This window comes from Elephas maximus, chromosome 20 (assembly GCF_024166365.1).
Source record: "Elephas maximus indicus isolate mEleMax1 chromosome 20, mEleMax1 primary haplotype, whole genome shotgun sequence".
Lineage (NCBI taxonomy): Eukaryota > Metazoa > Chordata > Mammalia > Proboscidea > Elephantidae > Elephas > Elephas maximus.
In genome coordinates this window covers 22,275,668-22,291,593 of record NC_064838.1, presented here as the reverse complement: position 1 = coordinate 22,291,593, position 15,926 = coordinate 22,275,668, and the positions used below count along the sequence as shown (strand labels likewise).

The window sequence follows — 15,926 nt, the reverse complement described above, 5'->3', positions numbered from 1 at the left end:
TTTGTCCTTTTATGGTTGACTTATTTCACTCAGCATAATGCTCTCCAGATTCATCCATATTGTGAGATGTTTTGGAATTCATCATTCTTTATTGTTGCATAGTATTCCATTGTGTGTATGTACCATAATTTGTTTATCTACTCATCTGTTGATGGGCACTTAGGTTGTTTCCATCTTTTTGCTGTTGTAAATAGTGCTACAGTGAACATGGGTGTGCATATGTCTATTTGTGTGATGGCTGTTATTTCTCTAGGGTATATTCCTAGGAGTGGGATTCCTGGATCATAGGGTATTTCTATTTCTAGCTTTTTAAGAAGATGCTGTATCATTTTCCATAGCGGTTGTACCATTTTACAGTCTCACCAGCAGTGCATAAGAGTTCCAAACTCCCCACAACCCCTCCAACATTTGTTATTTTCTGGTTTTTTTTTTTTTTTTTTGGATTAGTGCTGCTATTGTTAAGGTGAGATGGTATCTCACTGTAGTTTTTGTTTGTTTTTAGTGTGCTTTAGGTGAAAGTTCACAGCTCTACTTAATTTCTCACACAAAAATTTGTACATTGTTATATGACCCTAGTTGCAATCCCTATAATGTGAAAGCACACTTCCCTGTTCCACCCCAAGTTTCCCATGTCCACTCAACCACTTTCTAACTCTTTCTGCCTTTTCATCTTGCCTCCAGACAAGAGCTACCCATTTGGTCTCGTTTATTTACTTGAACTAAGAAGCACACTCTTCACGAGTATTATTTTATGGTTTATAGTCCAGTCTAATCTTTGAAGATTTGGCCTCGGGAATAGTTTTAGTTCTGGGTTAACAGAGAGTCTGGGTGCCGTGTCTTCTGGGGTTCCACCAGTCTCAGCCAGACCATTAAGTCTGGTCTTTTCACTAGAATTTGAATTCTGCACCCGACTTTTCTCCTGTTCCGTCAGGGACTCTCTGTTGTGTTCCCTGTCAGGGCAGTCATTGGCGGTAGCCAGGCACCATCTCGTTCTTTTGGTCTCAGACTGATGGAGTCTCTGGTTTATGTGGCCCTTTTGTCTCTTAGGCTAGTATTTCCCTTGTGTCTTTGGTGTTTTTCATTCTTCTTTGCTCCAGGTGTGTTGGGACTAAAGATGCATTTTAGATGGCTGCTCGCTAGCTTCTAAGACCCTAGATGCCACTCACGAAAGTGGGATGCAGAACATTTTCTTAATAAACTTTGTTATGCCAGTTGACCTACATGTCCCCCAAAACTATGGTCCCTAGGCCCCCGCCCCTGCTACTCTATCCTTCCAAGTGTTTACTTGTGTTCAGGAAACTTCTTAGCTTTTGGTTTAGTCCAGTTGTGCTGACTTCCTCTGTATTGTGTGTTGTCCTTCCCTTCACCTAAGATAATCCTGGTGGCGTAGTGGTTAAGTGCTCCAGCTGCTAACCAAAGAGTCAGCAGTTCGAATCTGCCAGGCACTCCTTGGAAACTCTATGGGGCAGTTCTACTCTGTCCTATAGGGTCGCTATGAGTCGGAATCAACTCGATGGAACTGGGTTTGGTTTTTTGGTTACTATCTAGTTTTTTTTATCTAGTTAGTGAATTCCCCTCTCCCTCCCTCCCCACCCTTATAACCATGAAAGAATGTTTTCTTCTGTTTAAGCCTTTTCTTGAGTTCTTATAATAGTTGTTTCATACAATATTTGTCCTTTTGCAATTGACTGATTTCACTCAGCATAATGCCTACCAGATTCATCTGTGTTGTAAACTGTTTCAAGTATTCATCATTGCTCTTTATTGTTGTTTAGTATTCCATTATGTGAATATATCGTAATTTGTTTCTCCATTCATCTGTTGATGGGCACTTAGGTTGTTTCCATGCTTTTGCAATTGGGCACAGTGCTGCAGTGAACATGGGTGTGCATATATCTATTTGTGTGACAGCTGTAATTTCTCTAGGATATATTCCAAGGAGCGGGATTGCTGAATCATATGGTACTTCTATTTCTAGCTTTTTAAGGAAAGGCCAAATCGATTTCCAAAGTGGTTATACCATTTTACATTCCCACCAGCAGTGCATAAGTATTCCATTCTCTCCACAACCTCTCTAACATTTATTATATTGAGTTGTTGTAGCCTTGTTGGGATGAGATGGTCTCTCATTGTAGTTTTGATTTGCATTTTCTCTAATGTCTAATGATCCTGAGCATTTCCTAGTATATCTGTTAGCCGCCTGAATATCTTCCTTGGTGAAGTGCCTGTTCATATCCTTTGCCAATTTTTTAATCGGGTTATTTGTCTTTTTGTCATTGATATTTTGCAGTATCTTGTAGATTCTAGAGATTAGATGCTGATCAGTTTTGTCGTAGCCAAAATTTTTTTCCCAGTCTCTAGATTGTCTTTTTACTCTTTTGGTGAAGTCTGTGGATGAGCATAAGTGTTTGATTTTTAGGAGCTCCTAGTTATCTAGTTTCTCTTCTGGTGTTTGTGCATTGTTAGTTATGGTTTGTATTCTGTATATGCCATGTGTTAGGGCTCCTAGCATTGTCCCTATTTTTCTTCCATGATTTTTATCATTTTAGAGTTTATAATTAGGTCTTTGATCCATTTTGAGTTAGTTTTTGTACATGGTGTGAGTTATGGGTCTTGTTTCATTTTTTTGCAGCTGGATATCCAGTTATGCCAGTACCATTTGTTAAAGAGACTGTCTTTTCCCAGTTTAATGAACTTTGGGCTTTTGTGAAATATCAGCTGCTCATAGAGTGGATGAATTTATGTCTGGATTCTCAATTCTGTTCCATTGGTCTATGTATCTGTTGTTGTACCAGTACCAGGCTGTTCTGACCACGATGGCAGTATAATAGGTTCTAAAATCAGATAATATAAGGCCTCCCATTTTGTTCTTCTTTTTCAGTAGTGCTTTCCCTTCCATATGAAGTTGGTAATTTGTTTCTCCATCTCATTTAAAAATGCCACTGGAATTTGGATCAGGATTGCATTGTATCTGTAGATCACTTTGGGTAGAATACACATTTTCACAAGTTGAGTCATCTGATCCATGAGCAAGGTATGTTTTTCCACTTATATAGGTCTTTTTTGGTTTCTTGCAGTAGTGTCTTCTAGTTTTCTTTGTATAGGTCTTTTATGTTTCTGGTTAGATTTATTCCTAAGTATTTTCTCTTCCTGGGGCTATTGTAAGTGGTATTGATTTGGTGATTTCCTTTTTGAAGTTCTCTTTGTTGGTGTAGAGGAATCCAACTTATTTTATATGTTTATCTTGTATCCTGATTCTTTTTGAACTCTTCTATTAGTTCCAGTAGTTTTCTTATGGATTCTTTGAGGTTTTCTGTGTATAAGATCATATCATCTGCAAATAAGGATATTTTTACTTCTTCCCTACCAATATGGATGCTCTTTATTTCTTTTTCTTGCCTTATTACTCTGACTAGGATCTACAGCACAATATTGAACAAGAGTGGTGGTAAAGGGCATCCTTGTCTGGGTCCTGTTCTCAAGGAGAATACTTTCAGACTCTCTCCATTTAGATGATGTTGGCTGTTGGCTTTGTGTAAATGCCCTTTATTATGCTGAGGAATTTCTATTCTATTCCTATTTTGCTGAGAGTTTTTATCAAGAGTGGGTGTTAGACTTTGTCAAATGCATTTGCCGAATCAAGTAATAAGATCATGTGGTTCTTGTCTTTTATTTATGTGATAGATTACATTGATTGTTTTTCTAATGTTATACCATTCCTGCATACCTGGTATGAATCCTATTGGTCACGGTGAAGTATTTTTTTGATATGTTACTGAATTCTATTGGCAAGAATTTTGTTGAGAATTTTTGCATCTAAGTTCATGAGGGACATTGGTTTGTAATTTTCTTTTTTTGTGGTGTCTTTACCTGGTTTTGGTATCAGGGATATGGTGGCTTCATAGAATGAGATTGGTAGTATTCTGTCCTTTTCTGTGCTTTGAAATACCTTTAGCAGTAGCGGTGTTAACTCTTCTCTGACAGTTTAGTAGAATTCTCTAGTGAAGTCATCAGGGCCAGGGCTTTTTTGTTGTTGTTGGGAGTTTTTTAATTACCTCTTCAATCTTTTCTTTTGTTATTGGTTTATTTTGGTTGTTCTACCTCTGTTTGTATTAGTTTGGTGAGTAGTGTGTTTCTATAAATTTGTCCATTTTCTCTAGTTTTTCAAATTTGTTAGAGTACAATATTTCATAGTATTCTGTTCTGATTCTTTTAATTTCAGTTGGTTCTGTTGTGATATTGCCCATTGTCATGGATTGAATTATGTCCCCCAAAAATGTGTGTATCAACTTGGTTAGGCCATTATTCCAGTATTGTGTGGTTGTCCTCCATTTTGTGGTTGTAATTTTATCTTGAGAGGATTAGGGTGGGATTTCACCTCCCTGATCCAAGGAACGGGAGTTTCCTTGGGGTGTGGCCTGCACCACCTTTTATCTCTCAAGAGATAAAAGGAAAGGGAAACAAGCAGAGAGTTGGGGACCTCATACCACCAAGAAAGCAGCACCAGGAGCAGAATGCATCCTTTGGACATGGGGTCCCTGCGCCTGAGAGGCTCCTTGACTCGGGGAAAATTGAGGACAAGGACCTTCCTCCAGAGCCGACAGAGAAAGCCTTCCCCTGGAGCCAGTGCCCTGAATTTGGACATGTAACCTACTAGACTGTGAGAAAATAGATTTTTCCTTGTTCAAGCCATCCACTAGTAGTATTTCTGTTATAGCAGCACTAGATGACTAAGACACCCATCTCATTTCTTACTTGGGTTATTTGCTTCCTCTCCTCTTTTTCTTTTGTCATTTTAACCAGTGGTTTATCAATTTTGTTGATCTTTTGAATGAACTGGCTTTGGCTTGGTTAACTCTTTCAGTTGTTTTTCTGTTTTCTATTTCATTTATTTTTGCTCTAATTTTTGTTATTTCCTTTCTTTGTGCCTGTGGGCTTCTTTTGCCGCTGTCTTTCTATTTGCTTGAGTTGTAGGGTTGATGTTTTCATTTCGGTCCTTTCTTCTTTTTGGATGTGTGCATTTATTGTTATAAATTGACCTCTGAGCACTGCTTTTCCTGCGCCCCAAAGGTTCTGGTAGAATGTGTTTTCATTCTCAATTGCTGTTGGGTAGATTGTTCTGTATATGCCTATGAGATGAAGTTGGTTGATTGTGGCATTGGAATCTTCCATGTCTTTATTGAGCTTCTTTCTGGATGATCTGTCCTTCACTGAAAGTAGTATGTTGAAATCTATTATTGTGGAGTTGTCTGTTTCTGTTTTCAGTGCTGTTAAGAGTCTGTTTTATATATTTTGGAGCCCTGACGTTGGGTGCATAAATATTTATTATGGTTATGTCCTCCTGGTGTATTGACCCTTTCATCATTATATAGTCTTCCCCTTGTCCTTTATGGTGGATTTTGCTTTAAAGTTATTTTGTCAGAGATTAATATTGCCAATTCTGCTCTTTTTTGATTGTTGTTTGCTTGATGTATCTTTTCCCATCCCTTGAATTTTAGTTTGTGTCTTTCAGTCTAAGGTGTGTCTCTTGTAGGCAGCATATAGACAGACCATGTTTTTTTTATCCATCCTGCCACTCTCTGTCTCTTTATTGGTATATTTAGTTGATTCATATTCAGTGCAGTTATTTATAGGTATGGGTTTATTGTGTCATTTTGATGTATCTTTTTGTATGTTGTTGATAGTTTATTTGTTCCACTTAATTTTCTGTGCTAAGTTGTTTTCCTTTATGTATTTTCATTGTCGTTGATTTTGTATTTGTTGAGTCTTTACGTTGTTCTTGTTTCTTATTTTGATGTATAGGATTGTTAGTTTCCTTTGTGGTTACCTTAATATTTACCTCTATTTTTCTAAGTTTAAATCAGTCTTTTATTTCTTGATATCACCTATCTTCCTCTCCATGTGAAAGTTCTGTGACTACATTGTTTAGTCCCTCTGTTTTGTTTCAGTGGTGTCGTCTTTTACATATTGACGTCTCTGTTTTCCTAATTTCAGTGTTTTAGCTTTGATTTATTTTTGTGACTTCCCTATCCGGGTTGATATCTGATTGCTCTGTCCTGTGTTCTAGTTTTGGGTTGTTATCTGATGTTATAATTTTCTAGCCAGAGGACTCCCTTTAGTATTTCTTGTAATTTTGGACTGGTTTTTATAAATTACATTTGAGTCTGTTTATCTGGAAATGCCCCAATTTCACCTTCATATTTGAGAGACAGTTTTTGCTGGATATATAATTATTAGCTGGCAATTTTTTTCCTTCAAGGCTTAATATATGTCATCACATTGCCTCCTCGCCTGCACGGTTTCTTCTGAGTAGTCAGAGCTTTGTCTTATTGACTTTCCTTTGTAGGTGAGTTTTCCTTTATTCCTAGCCACTCTTGAAATTCTTTATCTTTGGTTTTGACAAGTTTGGTTATAATATGTCCTGGTGACTTTCTTTTGGGATCTACCTTGTGTGGAGTTTGATGAGCTTCTTGGATAGGTATCTTCTTGTCCTTCATGATATCAGGGAAGTTTTCTGCCAACAAATCTTCAACAATTCTCTTTGTATTTTTCTGTTATCCTCCCCTGTTCTGGTACTGCAGTCACTTGCAGGTTATTCCTCTTGGTAGAGTCCCACATAATTCTTAGGGTTTCTTTTTTTTTTTTTTAATTCTTTTATCTGAGTTTTCCTCAAATAAATTGGTGTCAAGTGCTTTATCTTCACTCTCACTAATTCTGACTTGCTTTGCCTCAGTTCTGCTCCTATGACTTTCTGTTGAATTGTCTAGTTCTGAAATTTTATTATTAATCTTTTGGATTTCTCTTTGCTGTCCCTCTATGGATTCTTGCAGCCTGTTAAATTTGTCATTATATTCTTGCATAACCTTCTTATGTTCCTCTAATGCTTTGTCTGCATGCTGCTTGGCTTGTTTTGCATTTTGCCTGATCTCCTGAAGTGCTCTGTATACTGATCTTTGAATTCTACTTCTTGTAATCCCAAAGCCTTCCGTTCCTCTGAGAGGCTTTCTGGTTCTTTGTTTTGGTCACCTGCTGGAGCCGTTATGGTTTGCCTCTTTATGTGATTTGATATTGACTGTTGTCTCTGAGCCACCAATAAGTTATCATATTTATTTATTTTATGTTTGCTAATTGTGTTCGAGCTTCTTGTTTTGTTTTGATGTGCCCAAATAGGCTGCTCATGTGTGCTACTATGATTATTGACATCTTTGAAGTGCTCATGTCCTGTCACAAGGTGGTTAGAGCTGTTACTAGGCATGTGAACCAGGAGCCCATTTACCTTACTTGTGTGGATTCAGCTCAGGTGTCCGGCTCATCAGTCACGGAGTGTGTGGTGCAGGCTCTCACAGCCTTAGATGAGCAGGGGTATGTAGGGGTGATTGGAGTAATCACAAGTATCTGGCTGCAGTAGGGGTTTATGTGCTTAGCAAAGTAGGGGGCTGACAGCTGCCCTTGAGTGCCTGTATGGAAGATGCATCCCTCTTCCCTAGAGCATGTAGGTGGGTGGGTTTTGCAGCCGAACGTTGAGCACCCAGTGCTGTTGGCTGTAAGGACTAGGAGGCATCACTTATTCTGGAACCCCTGTGGCAGGTGGCTAGGTTTAGTGGGTGGAACCACCAGTCCTCAGGCCCCTGATATGAGCAGGTGAAGACCCTGCTTAATAGGCAGGGCAGTGTCAAATGTCACAAATTTGCCATTCCACCTTAGCTGTTGCAGTTGTAAATAGGCTTCAGGTATATACCCTGTTGTGCTAGTAAGGACCTGCGCTGTTGAAATGGGCCCACACAGGTCTAAAACCACACAGGTCTAGGCAGGGTAAAATGCATTCAGAGTCCGTGGATCCCCTATGCCTGTGCCTAGGCAAAAGGGCTGTGGCTGCCCTGAGTTCCTGGCTTAGGGGAGCTGGCAGATTTTTTTTCCCCCTATTTGTTAACTTGTTCCCTCTGTGAAGCCAGGAAAATGGCTCAGGTTGTGTGATGGGGGTCCCCTTTCGGCCCAGGGGGCATGGCAATTGCTGAAGGCAGACAAAGTACCAGTAGGGGAGGGGTAGGTAAACGGGCGAGAGGTACTCCCCAGAGGGGAGACAGGTTTTTTTGATCCCTTGCAGTAGGTTAGATGCTTGCACTTAACTTTTACAGATTCAGTGCTGCTTCTCCCTGGTTCCAAAGGCTTGAGCAGACTCTCTGCTGCTCTTTTTCGCCTGGTGTGGAAAACACATCCCAAGCACTACTGCTTGCCTCAGCCTGTGAACGCCAGCCAATCTAGCCTGCAGAGTCAGCCAGGTCAGGTCTGGCAAATGCTCACCGCTTCTGAACTCTGTCCCTTCCCCTGCTGCTCAGTCTGACTCCACAATATTGACTTTGATGTTCTGGGCTCCTAGATTGTCATGTGTAATCGATTCACTTATTTTTTCAGGTTTTTATTGTAAGGGGGACCACAGGAAGCATCTGACTACTCTGCCATCTTGGCCCCGCTCCTCATTGTAGTTTTGATTTGCATTTCTCTGATGGCTAATATACAAATCTTTCTTGGAAAAAGTACAACCAGAGTGCTCTTTAGAAGCAAGGATGGTGAGACTACGTCTCATATAGCTTGAACTTATTATCAGGAGGAAATCAGTCCCTGGAGAAGGACATCATGCTTGGTAAAGTAAACAGCCAGCGAAAAAGAGGAAGACTGTCAACAAGGTGGATTGACACAGTGGTTGCAATAATGGGCTCAAGCATAGCAATGATTATGAAGGTAGTACAGGACCAGGCAGTGTTTCATTCATTGTACGTAGGGTCGCCATGAGTCAGAACCAACTTGACAGTACCTGACAGCAACAACAGTGGCTATTTATCAGGAACATTTCCTCATATGTTTGTTAGCCACCTGAATGTCTTCTTTGGTGAAGTATCTGTTCATATCCTTTGCCCATTTTTAATTGGATTATTTGTCTTTTTGTTTTTCAAGTATTTTGTAGATTTTAGAGATTGTACTCTTGTCCAGTATGCCACAGACAAACATTTTTTCTCATCCTGTAGGTTCTCTTTTTGCTCTTTTGGTGAAGCTTTTGATGAGCATAAGTATTTAACTTTTACCAGCTCCCAGTCATCAAGTTTATCTTCTGGTTTTTGTGCATTGTTAGTTATGGTTTATGTTGTATTTATGCCATGTATTAGGGCCCCTAGAGAAATCTGAATTTTTAAATAAATTTTCCAGTCGTTAATGATGATGTATTCCTCAAACCACGCTTTGATAACATAAGCTAAGAATTCAGGAAATACTACTTTATGGAAGGCAGTATATTGCAGTCACAGTGTTGTGCTGTCAAAAAAGCCCAGGACACATTAATGCCCCTACTGTTTTTTGTTTTGCTATTCCTGATACATGTGTTCCATGACCTGGCCATATTAGATATTTAAAAACAGTGTTTCCTGCCAATTAAGACCTCATCACACTCAGTTGCTAACCAATAGGTTTATGGTTCAAGTACCCCAGAGGTACCTTGGAAGAAAGACATGAAGACCTGCTTGCAAATAATCAGCCATTGAAAACCTTATGGAGCACAGTTCTATTGTGAAACACAGGGATCGCCATGAATCAGAATCAACTCAGTGGCAGCTGATTGATTGCTGATAAACTGCAGGGAGAGTATCAATGCTGGTGTCTAGAGGAATTGTCACATCTGTGCCAGGTAGTATATGTACTTAGGCAAAAGAGGTTTGACTTCTGAAGGAGACATCATTAGTTTCTGTGGAAGTATTTTATCCTTTCTTGCACATTCCAGTTAAATCAGTTATGAATTCCCTCCAGAGGGTGAAATTATGTGGCACAAGTAATCAAGGAATTGAGCAGGAAAGCAGTGACGATGATATGTATTTGGTTGCCAGAAAATAATCTTTCGAAATTATTTTTCCATATATAGGTCACATTGTGATGTGTTGTACTTTCCCATATAGCCACTGGGAAGCTTTTGGATGGGCCAATTTTGCAGTTCCAACTTAGTTACACTTCAAGGGTCTTAATGTTTTGGTAATGTTGCATTTTAGCTACAGATTTGAAATGATACGATGCTATTTTGTCATATCATATTTCTGTAGGATAACATCTGGTTAAAATAAATCTTTGAACAGTTTTTTTTCTTTTTTGGACACATACGTGCATTTTGCTGAATCGCTTGACTCCATGCGTAGAACCTAGCAATTTAATACTGTTTTTCAGAAACAATAAAATGAAGCCCCCAGGCCTTCTCGTTGCCTTCCAATGCTCTGATTTATAGTGTTTCAAATATTCCTAAGTGTCTACAGTTTGTGGTTTTATTTATTTCAAGGTAATTATTTTGCTTTTTACATTTTTCAGGGCAAAGTTGAAATTTTCCAGGTTGTGTTCTAAAATACACACACTGTCCCACTTTGTATTGTCACCACACAGGCAATTTATATCAGCCCTTAAGAGCCATGAAGTGAGCGTGTTCTCTCACAAATTGACAGTGCAATTGTTCTGATGCAGAAAGTGATGCCATTGAGTGTATTAAGTGTATAATTCACCAGAATCTTTTTTTTTTTTTAATCGGACTTTAGAGAAACAGTAGCTCTTTCTTCCTTTCCCCCATAGACTTAAACTTTTTAAAAAATGAAGCCAATAGAATTTTTTTCTATTCTGTAATTTAAGCTGGAAAGTGTGAATCGGTGAGTATTTGTCACCCTGGATTGTTGCTGGAAGAAATTAATATTTTTCTAAAGATAATCACTGGTAATCAAAATAGTTTTTGTCTCTGATTGCTATTTTTTAAACTTTATTAAACACTTAAAAAATGCCTTGAGTGACTATAAGAATGATTTGGATTTTTTTAAAGCTATAAATAAAAGGTTATATATGGATTTAAGTTACGGTTATGCTTTGATTTATACTTGTTTGATAATGAATTATACTAATGAATTCTACTGATTTGATGCATGTCTTCCCCAGAACCCTTTAAGACATGAAATAAAGAGGACTTATACCCAGAGGGTGAACGTTTTCTACTCTTTTTAAAAATAACACCAATAATTATAGATGAATAAAACAGATTTTAGACTATGTAGGTTAAATATTTTAGGAAAGAAATTCATGAAGAGTTGACAACCTTTGCAAGGATAGAGGTAGAAGTCTACCAGCGATTTAGTGAATTTCATGTGGCACATACAGAATTCACACTTAAATATGTTTTTGCTGCAAGATATTTTGTTTCCTCCGTAGAATCATATTGTCTGGCTAATTAAGTCTCATGCAGACTTTGCCTTTTTGGATAGTCCATGCCATTGCTGACACAATTACAAAACACAAGATCAATGGGTGTGTATTTATGTTGCTTAATTCTTGAAGTCTCAATAAAGAAATAAAAATCCTACTTTCTCCTCTCAAAGCAAGCATTCTTCTCCTTTAGGTCCCAAAAAGAGATTTCTACAGTGTCCTCTGAAAGAAAAGAATATCTCTGTGTGAAAATATGAATACTATTGTCCTGTCTGAGGCTCAGTTTTGTTTTGTTTCCAAATCAGATCTGGAAAATTTTAAAACCAAAATGAGAAGTACAGTGTCGGTGCGTGAAGGCCAGGGAGTTGTTCTGCTCTGCGGTCCCCCGCCTCACTCTGGAGGTAAGAAGTGGTGTGTTTTGTTGTACATTTATGGAGTAAGTTTCAGGGCAAGGTCCTTGGCATATATACTGTTATTGCTTCTGTAAATTACCCTGGGAAACTTGATAACCTGAGCAGCATTGAATTCTGTCAACTGAGTTGGAATATGTGAAACCCTACAAAAGATAGTCCATCTAGAGAAGTTTAGAAACATAATTAACTCACTCCATCAAGGAGGGTTTTCAGGGAAAGAGAGAGATCAAATTCATTGTGATTACCCAACACTGCTGAACAATGCTTTATCCTGACAGCATTATAATTTATTTAATTTTCCATCATGACACACATTAGAATCTTTGCAGTTTCCTCCCCTTCTCTCACACATTCATACTCACATACCTACATGTGCTCATTAATATATGCTGTTGGATCTCTTTATATAATACATGTGTATGTGAAAGTGATATATGTATATGTATCTCCATAAAACTATATATGTATGTATATAATTATTTTCTTACATATATGCACACACACATCATTGTCATTGGGGTGTTGGAATTGCATATTTAATCTAAATTGAAATATTCCTGGTATAAATTGAAATATTCCTGGAAACTCAGGAGCTCAACAAAATAGCTACCTGGAGTGAAAATGAACCTAAGCACATATGAAAATAACTTAATAAACACTACTTTTCTGTAGGAGCCTGGAGTTCTGTTTTGATTTTACTCTCATGCTTCTTGCAAATTTGGTCACTTTCAGGAACAAGGAGGTGTTATTAATATTATAAATCAGAGAAACAAACATATACTGTTATCGAGAGGTTGAGAATTACTGAGAGATAAACAGGTTAGAGAGGGTCTTTCTGACCAGAGGCGAAACTGAGGAGCCTGCTTTCTATCATGGTACAGCTCATTCAGATAAAAATATGCTGAACTTTATTTGTACTGGGACAAAAAACCAAAGAGCTCTTTTCCAGTGATTTACTAATCTTAATCACAAAATCCTGTGCCCAATAAAACAAACATCTCCCACCTTCTGTTTTTAGCCACCTGAAATGTGGGAGCCAGCTGGAGACTGTGGATTTAGGGCTTGATTGGCAGATGCAATTGCCATGACGTTGGCTGGCATGGGTTTAAAGGGGTTCCAGAAATTACTTTTAATAGTGTACATTTTGCAGGAATCTTGAAGTTTCATAGGATCTTTAACTTTGAAGGGAAGCAGAGAATCTTTTTGTTGCAAATAAAATTAACCAAGCTCAAACTGGCTTCAAGAAAACAGGGAGTTTACTGGCGTACATAACTGGGATGTTCAGGAAGCTTTTAGTACAGCTACATGGTTGACACAGATATGTACCACCCAGAAGGACTTGCTGCCGAACTGTGGTTTGACGGATGGTCTCTGTCTGTCAGCTCCTTCTCTGTCTGCTGCTTCTGCACAGAGCAGCTTTGTCCAAGGCCACACCCTTCACCTAGCCAACATCATGTGGTTGAGCAAGACATGGAAAGGCTAGGCCATTTCTGCCCAATGCTGGGCAACTCTGTTGGGTAGTATTCACTCCAGAGCTTCTTGCCAGCATGACTAAGGCTTTTTTGAGCCACATCACATTTTTGCTTCTTTCTCTGCCCAATTCTTCTTCCTCCTTCTTCTTTTCACAGGTTTTGAGCACTAATAAAAATATTTTATCCCAAACTGTCTCAGCATCTGTTTCCTGAGAACCCAATCTGCTGCATCCAGGGTTCAACCAATGTCTTGGACAATCTGTCTTTCTCCCTGTTTCTTGGCTCTGCCGCCCTCCATGTTGATTCCATGCTTGTGTAGGCTTCTTTGGTGACAGAGGTGGCCCCTGGCAACTTCAAGCTCTTGTGGTCGTTGATGCTAAGGATACTAATGAACCAGAGAACTTGTTCCCAATAAAACCAAAAACCAAACCCGTTGTCCTTGAGTCAATTCCAACTCATCGTGACCATGTGTGTTACAGAGTAGAATTGCTCCATAAGGCTTTCTTGGCTATTATCTTTACAGAAGCAGATCACCAGGCTTTTCTTCCAGGGCACTGATGGGTAGGTTTGAAAGAAGAACCTTTAGGTTAGCAGTGGGGTGCAAACCATTTGTGTCACCCGGGGACTTTGTTTCTCAAATATAGCAAGGCCGATTCTAATTGGATCAGCTTTGTCTATGGGATTATCCCAGTTGCTGAGGGGCAGAGTCAGCTTCACCCAATGACAGCCATGGAATGAAGAAGAAATGTTTTTCAAAAGACAAGAAGGGTTTTAGTATGAGAAAAAAAGGGAGAGGAGTCTTAGAAATTTAATGGCTGGAACTACACTTAGTAAGGAAGTTTCAAAATAATTTAAGTTTATATTGGATCAAATCAACATATAATAGTAGTTGAATAGTCTTGTCTATAATGAATTTCAGAAATGTTGACCCAATTTAAGATTCTGACTGAATGCTCTTCCTTAAGTACTTTATGATTAGGTATAATCAATGATAACAAAGAGGGAACCTTTTGGTTGACTGCGCATGTACACAGTGAAAATGTCTTAATAAGCTGTTGGGTGAATCTTTCCTAATGCCACTAAATTGAATAACTCTTGGCCAATCACAGCTAACCTAAGTATTAGCACCCTGATTTCTCCTTACCTTTGGTTTCTTTGGAGCCCTTTTTTTTTCTTCTTCTTCTTTGGAGCCCTAGTGGTGCAGTAGTTAATTGCTACGGCTGCTAACCCAAAAGTTGGCAGTTTGAATCTACCAGCTGCTCCTTGGAAATCCTATGGATCAGTTCCACTCTGTTCTATAGGGTCGATATGAGTTGGAATGGACTTACCGGCAATGGTTTTTTTTGTTTTTTTGGTTTGCTGACTTGGCATATTTCTGCTGTTATTTTTAAAGTACTTGGATATGGGGCCTGTGGAAGTCAAGTAGAATTGTAGGTAAAGAAGAAAAGAAATCTCCCCTGAAGTAACCACTTGCCCTTACGAACCTGGAGCATGCACAGGAGAGCAAACACTGTTGAACAAAAGCACTCCTCCCTCAGTGCTAGATAGTGTCAGAAAGCCATCTGGGCCAGAGTGTCAGGTTTAGATGCTGAAAAAGGATTCTCATTGATTCCTGCCTCACTAAAATGCGGGATATTTACAACCCATATCCACTGTCCTGACTTAACAGCTTGTAGGCAACTTGAGAACAGGGTTTACGTCAGTATTTGTTCTGCGACCCAAATGCCTTGCCTGCATTATGATAGTAAATATCAGTTGAATGAATGAATGAACACATTCATGAAATGAATAAGTCAATCCTTTTTTAGATTCGTTGTTGTTGTTGGGTGCCACTGAATTGATTTTGACTCATATTGACCCTATTTAACAGAGTAGAACTACCCCATAGGGTTTTCTCGATTGTAACCTTTACGAGAGCCGATCACTAGGTCTTTCTCCTGTGGAGCTACAGCGTAGGATCAAACTGTCAACCTTTCAGTTAGCAGCTAAGAGTGTCACCATTGTAAAAGTTATGAAATATTTATAATAATTCATATATAAAAATATAATTGTATATTTTTTGAGAATTCACCAGAAACTTTTTTTCCAGCTGTATAATCAAAAAACACAAACCAAACCCACTGCCGTCGAGTTGAGTCCAACTCATGGGGACCCCATAGGGTTTCCAACATTGTAAATCTCTTTCCAAAGCAGCAGTGCTACATCTGTCTCCTGCGGAGCTGCTAGTGGTTTAGAATCACGAACCTTTCAGTAAGCAATCGCTTTAACCGCTGAGCCACCAGAGCTCCTTCCAAAGGTATAAGCATTTAACTAACAGTCAGTATGCCCTGGGCACCAACTACACACGTGAAGCCACTGATAGATTAGGGCGACCTCTGCCCATAAGCAGCTGCCATCAGCCCTTCTCAGTCCTCCCTATTGACTTGGGGACATTAATTCAGTAGAGGGCTTGAGCCTGGTCAGAGAACAGCAGAAGCAGTGAGCCCAGGGTTTATCAGTACATGTGATATGTGGTGCTCCTGGGCTTCTTCCTTCAAGTCCTGCGGTGTCTGCAGGACATGCAAGTCCCCCTTTCTGAGTTCACCACTTTTTATTACCTTCACTCACTTTATCTTGTTTCTTCATTTCTGCCTGGTCGCTTCTCAGTACCTACTGATTACTTAAGACAACATTATATTTTATTCACGCATCACGTTCCCTCCTCTAACACAGTGAACATAAAAAGGCAATAATACAGGTGGTCCCCAGCTTATGACAGGTTCTGTTCCAACGACTCCATTGTGAGTTCTGACAAATTCGAATACCTCATTTTATTTTTTTTTAGTTT

At 39.0% G+C, this 15,926-nt stretch overlaps 1 protein-coding gene across 2 annotated transcripts in view; it reads left to right on the top strand.

Moving 5' to 3' along the window:
• CNTN3 (contactin 3) overlaps positions 1-15,926 on the top strand; it is a 465,770-nt gene that overhangs the window by 261,554 nt on the left and 188,290 nt on the right. For both annotated transcript variants that reach the window (XM_049862422.1, XM_049862421.1), the window contains exon 5: positions 11,520-11,615. In XM_049862422.1, the coding sequence (XP_049718379.1) occupies positions 11,520-11,615 (96 nt within the window). The remainder of the gene's footprint in view (positions 1-11,519; positions 11,616-15,926) is intronic.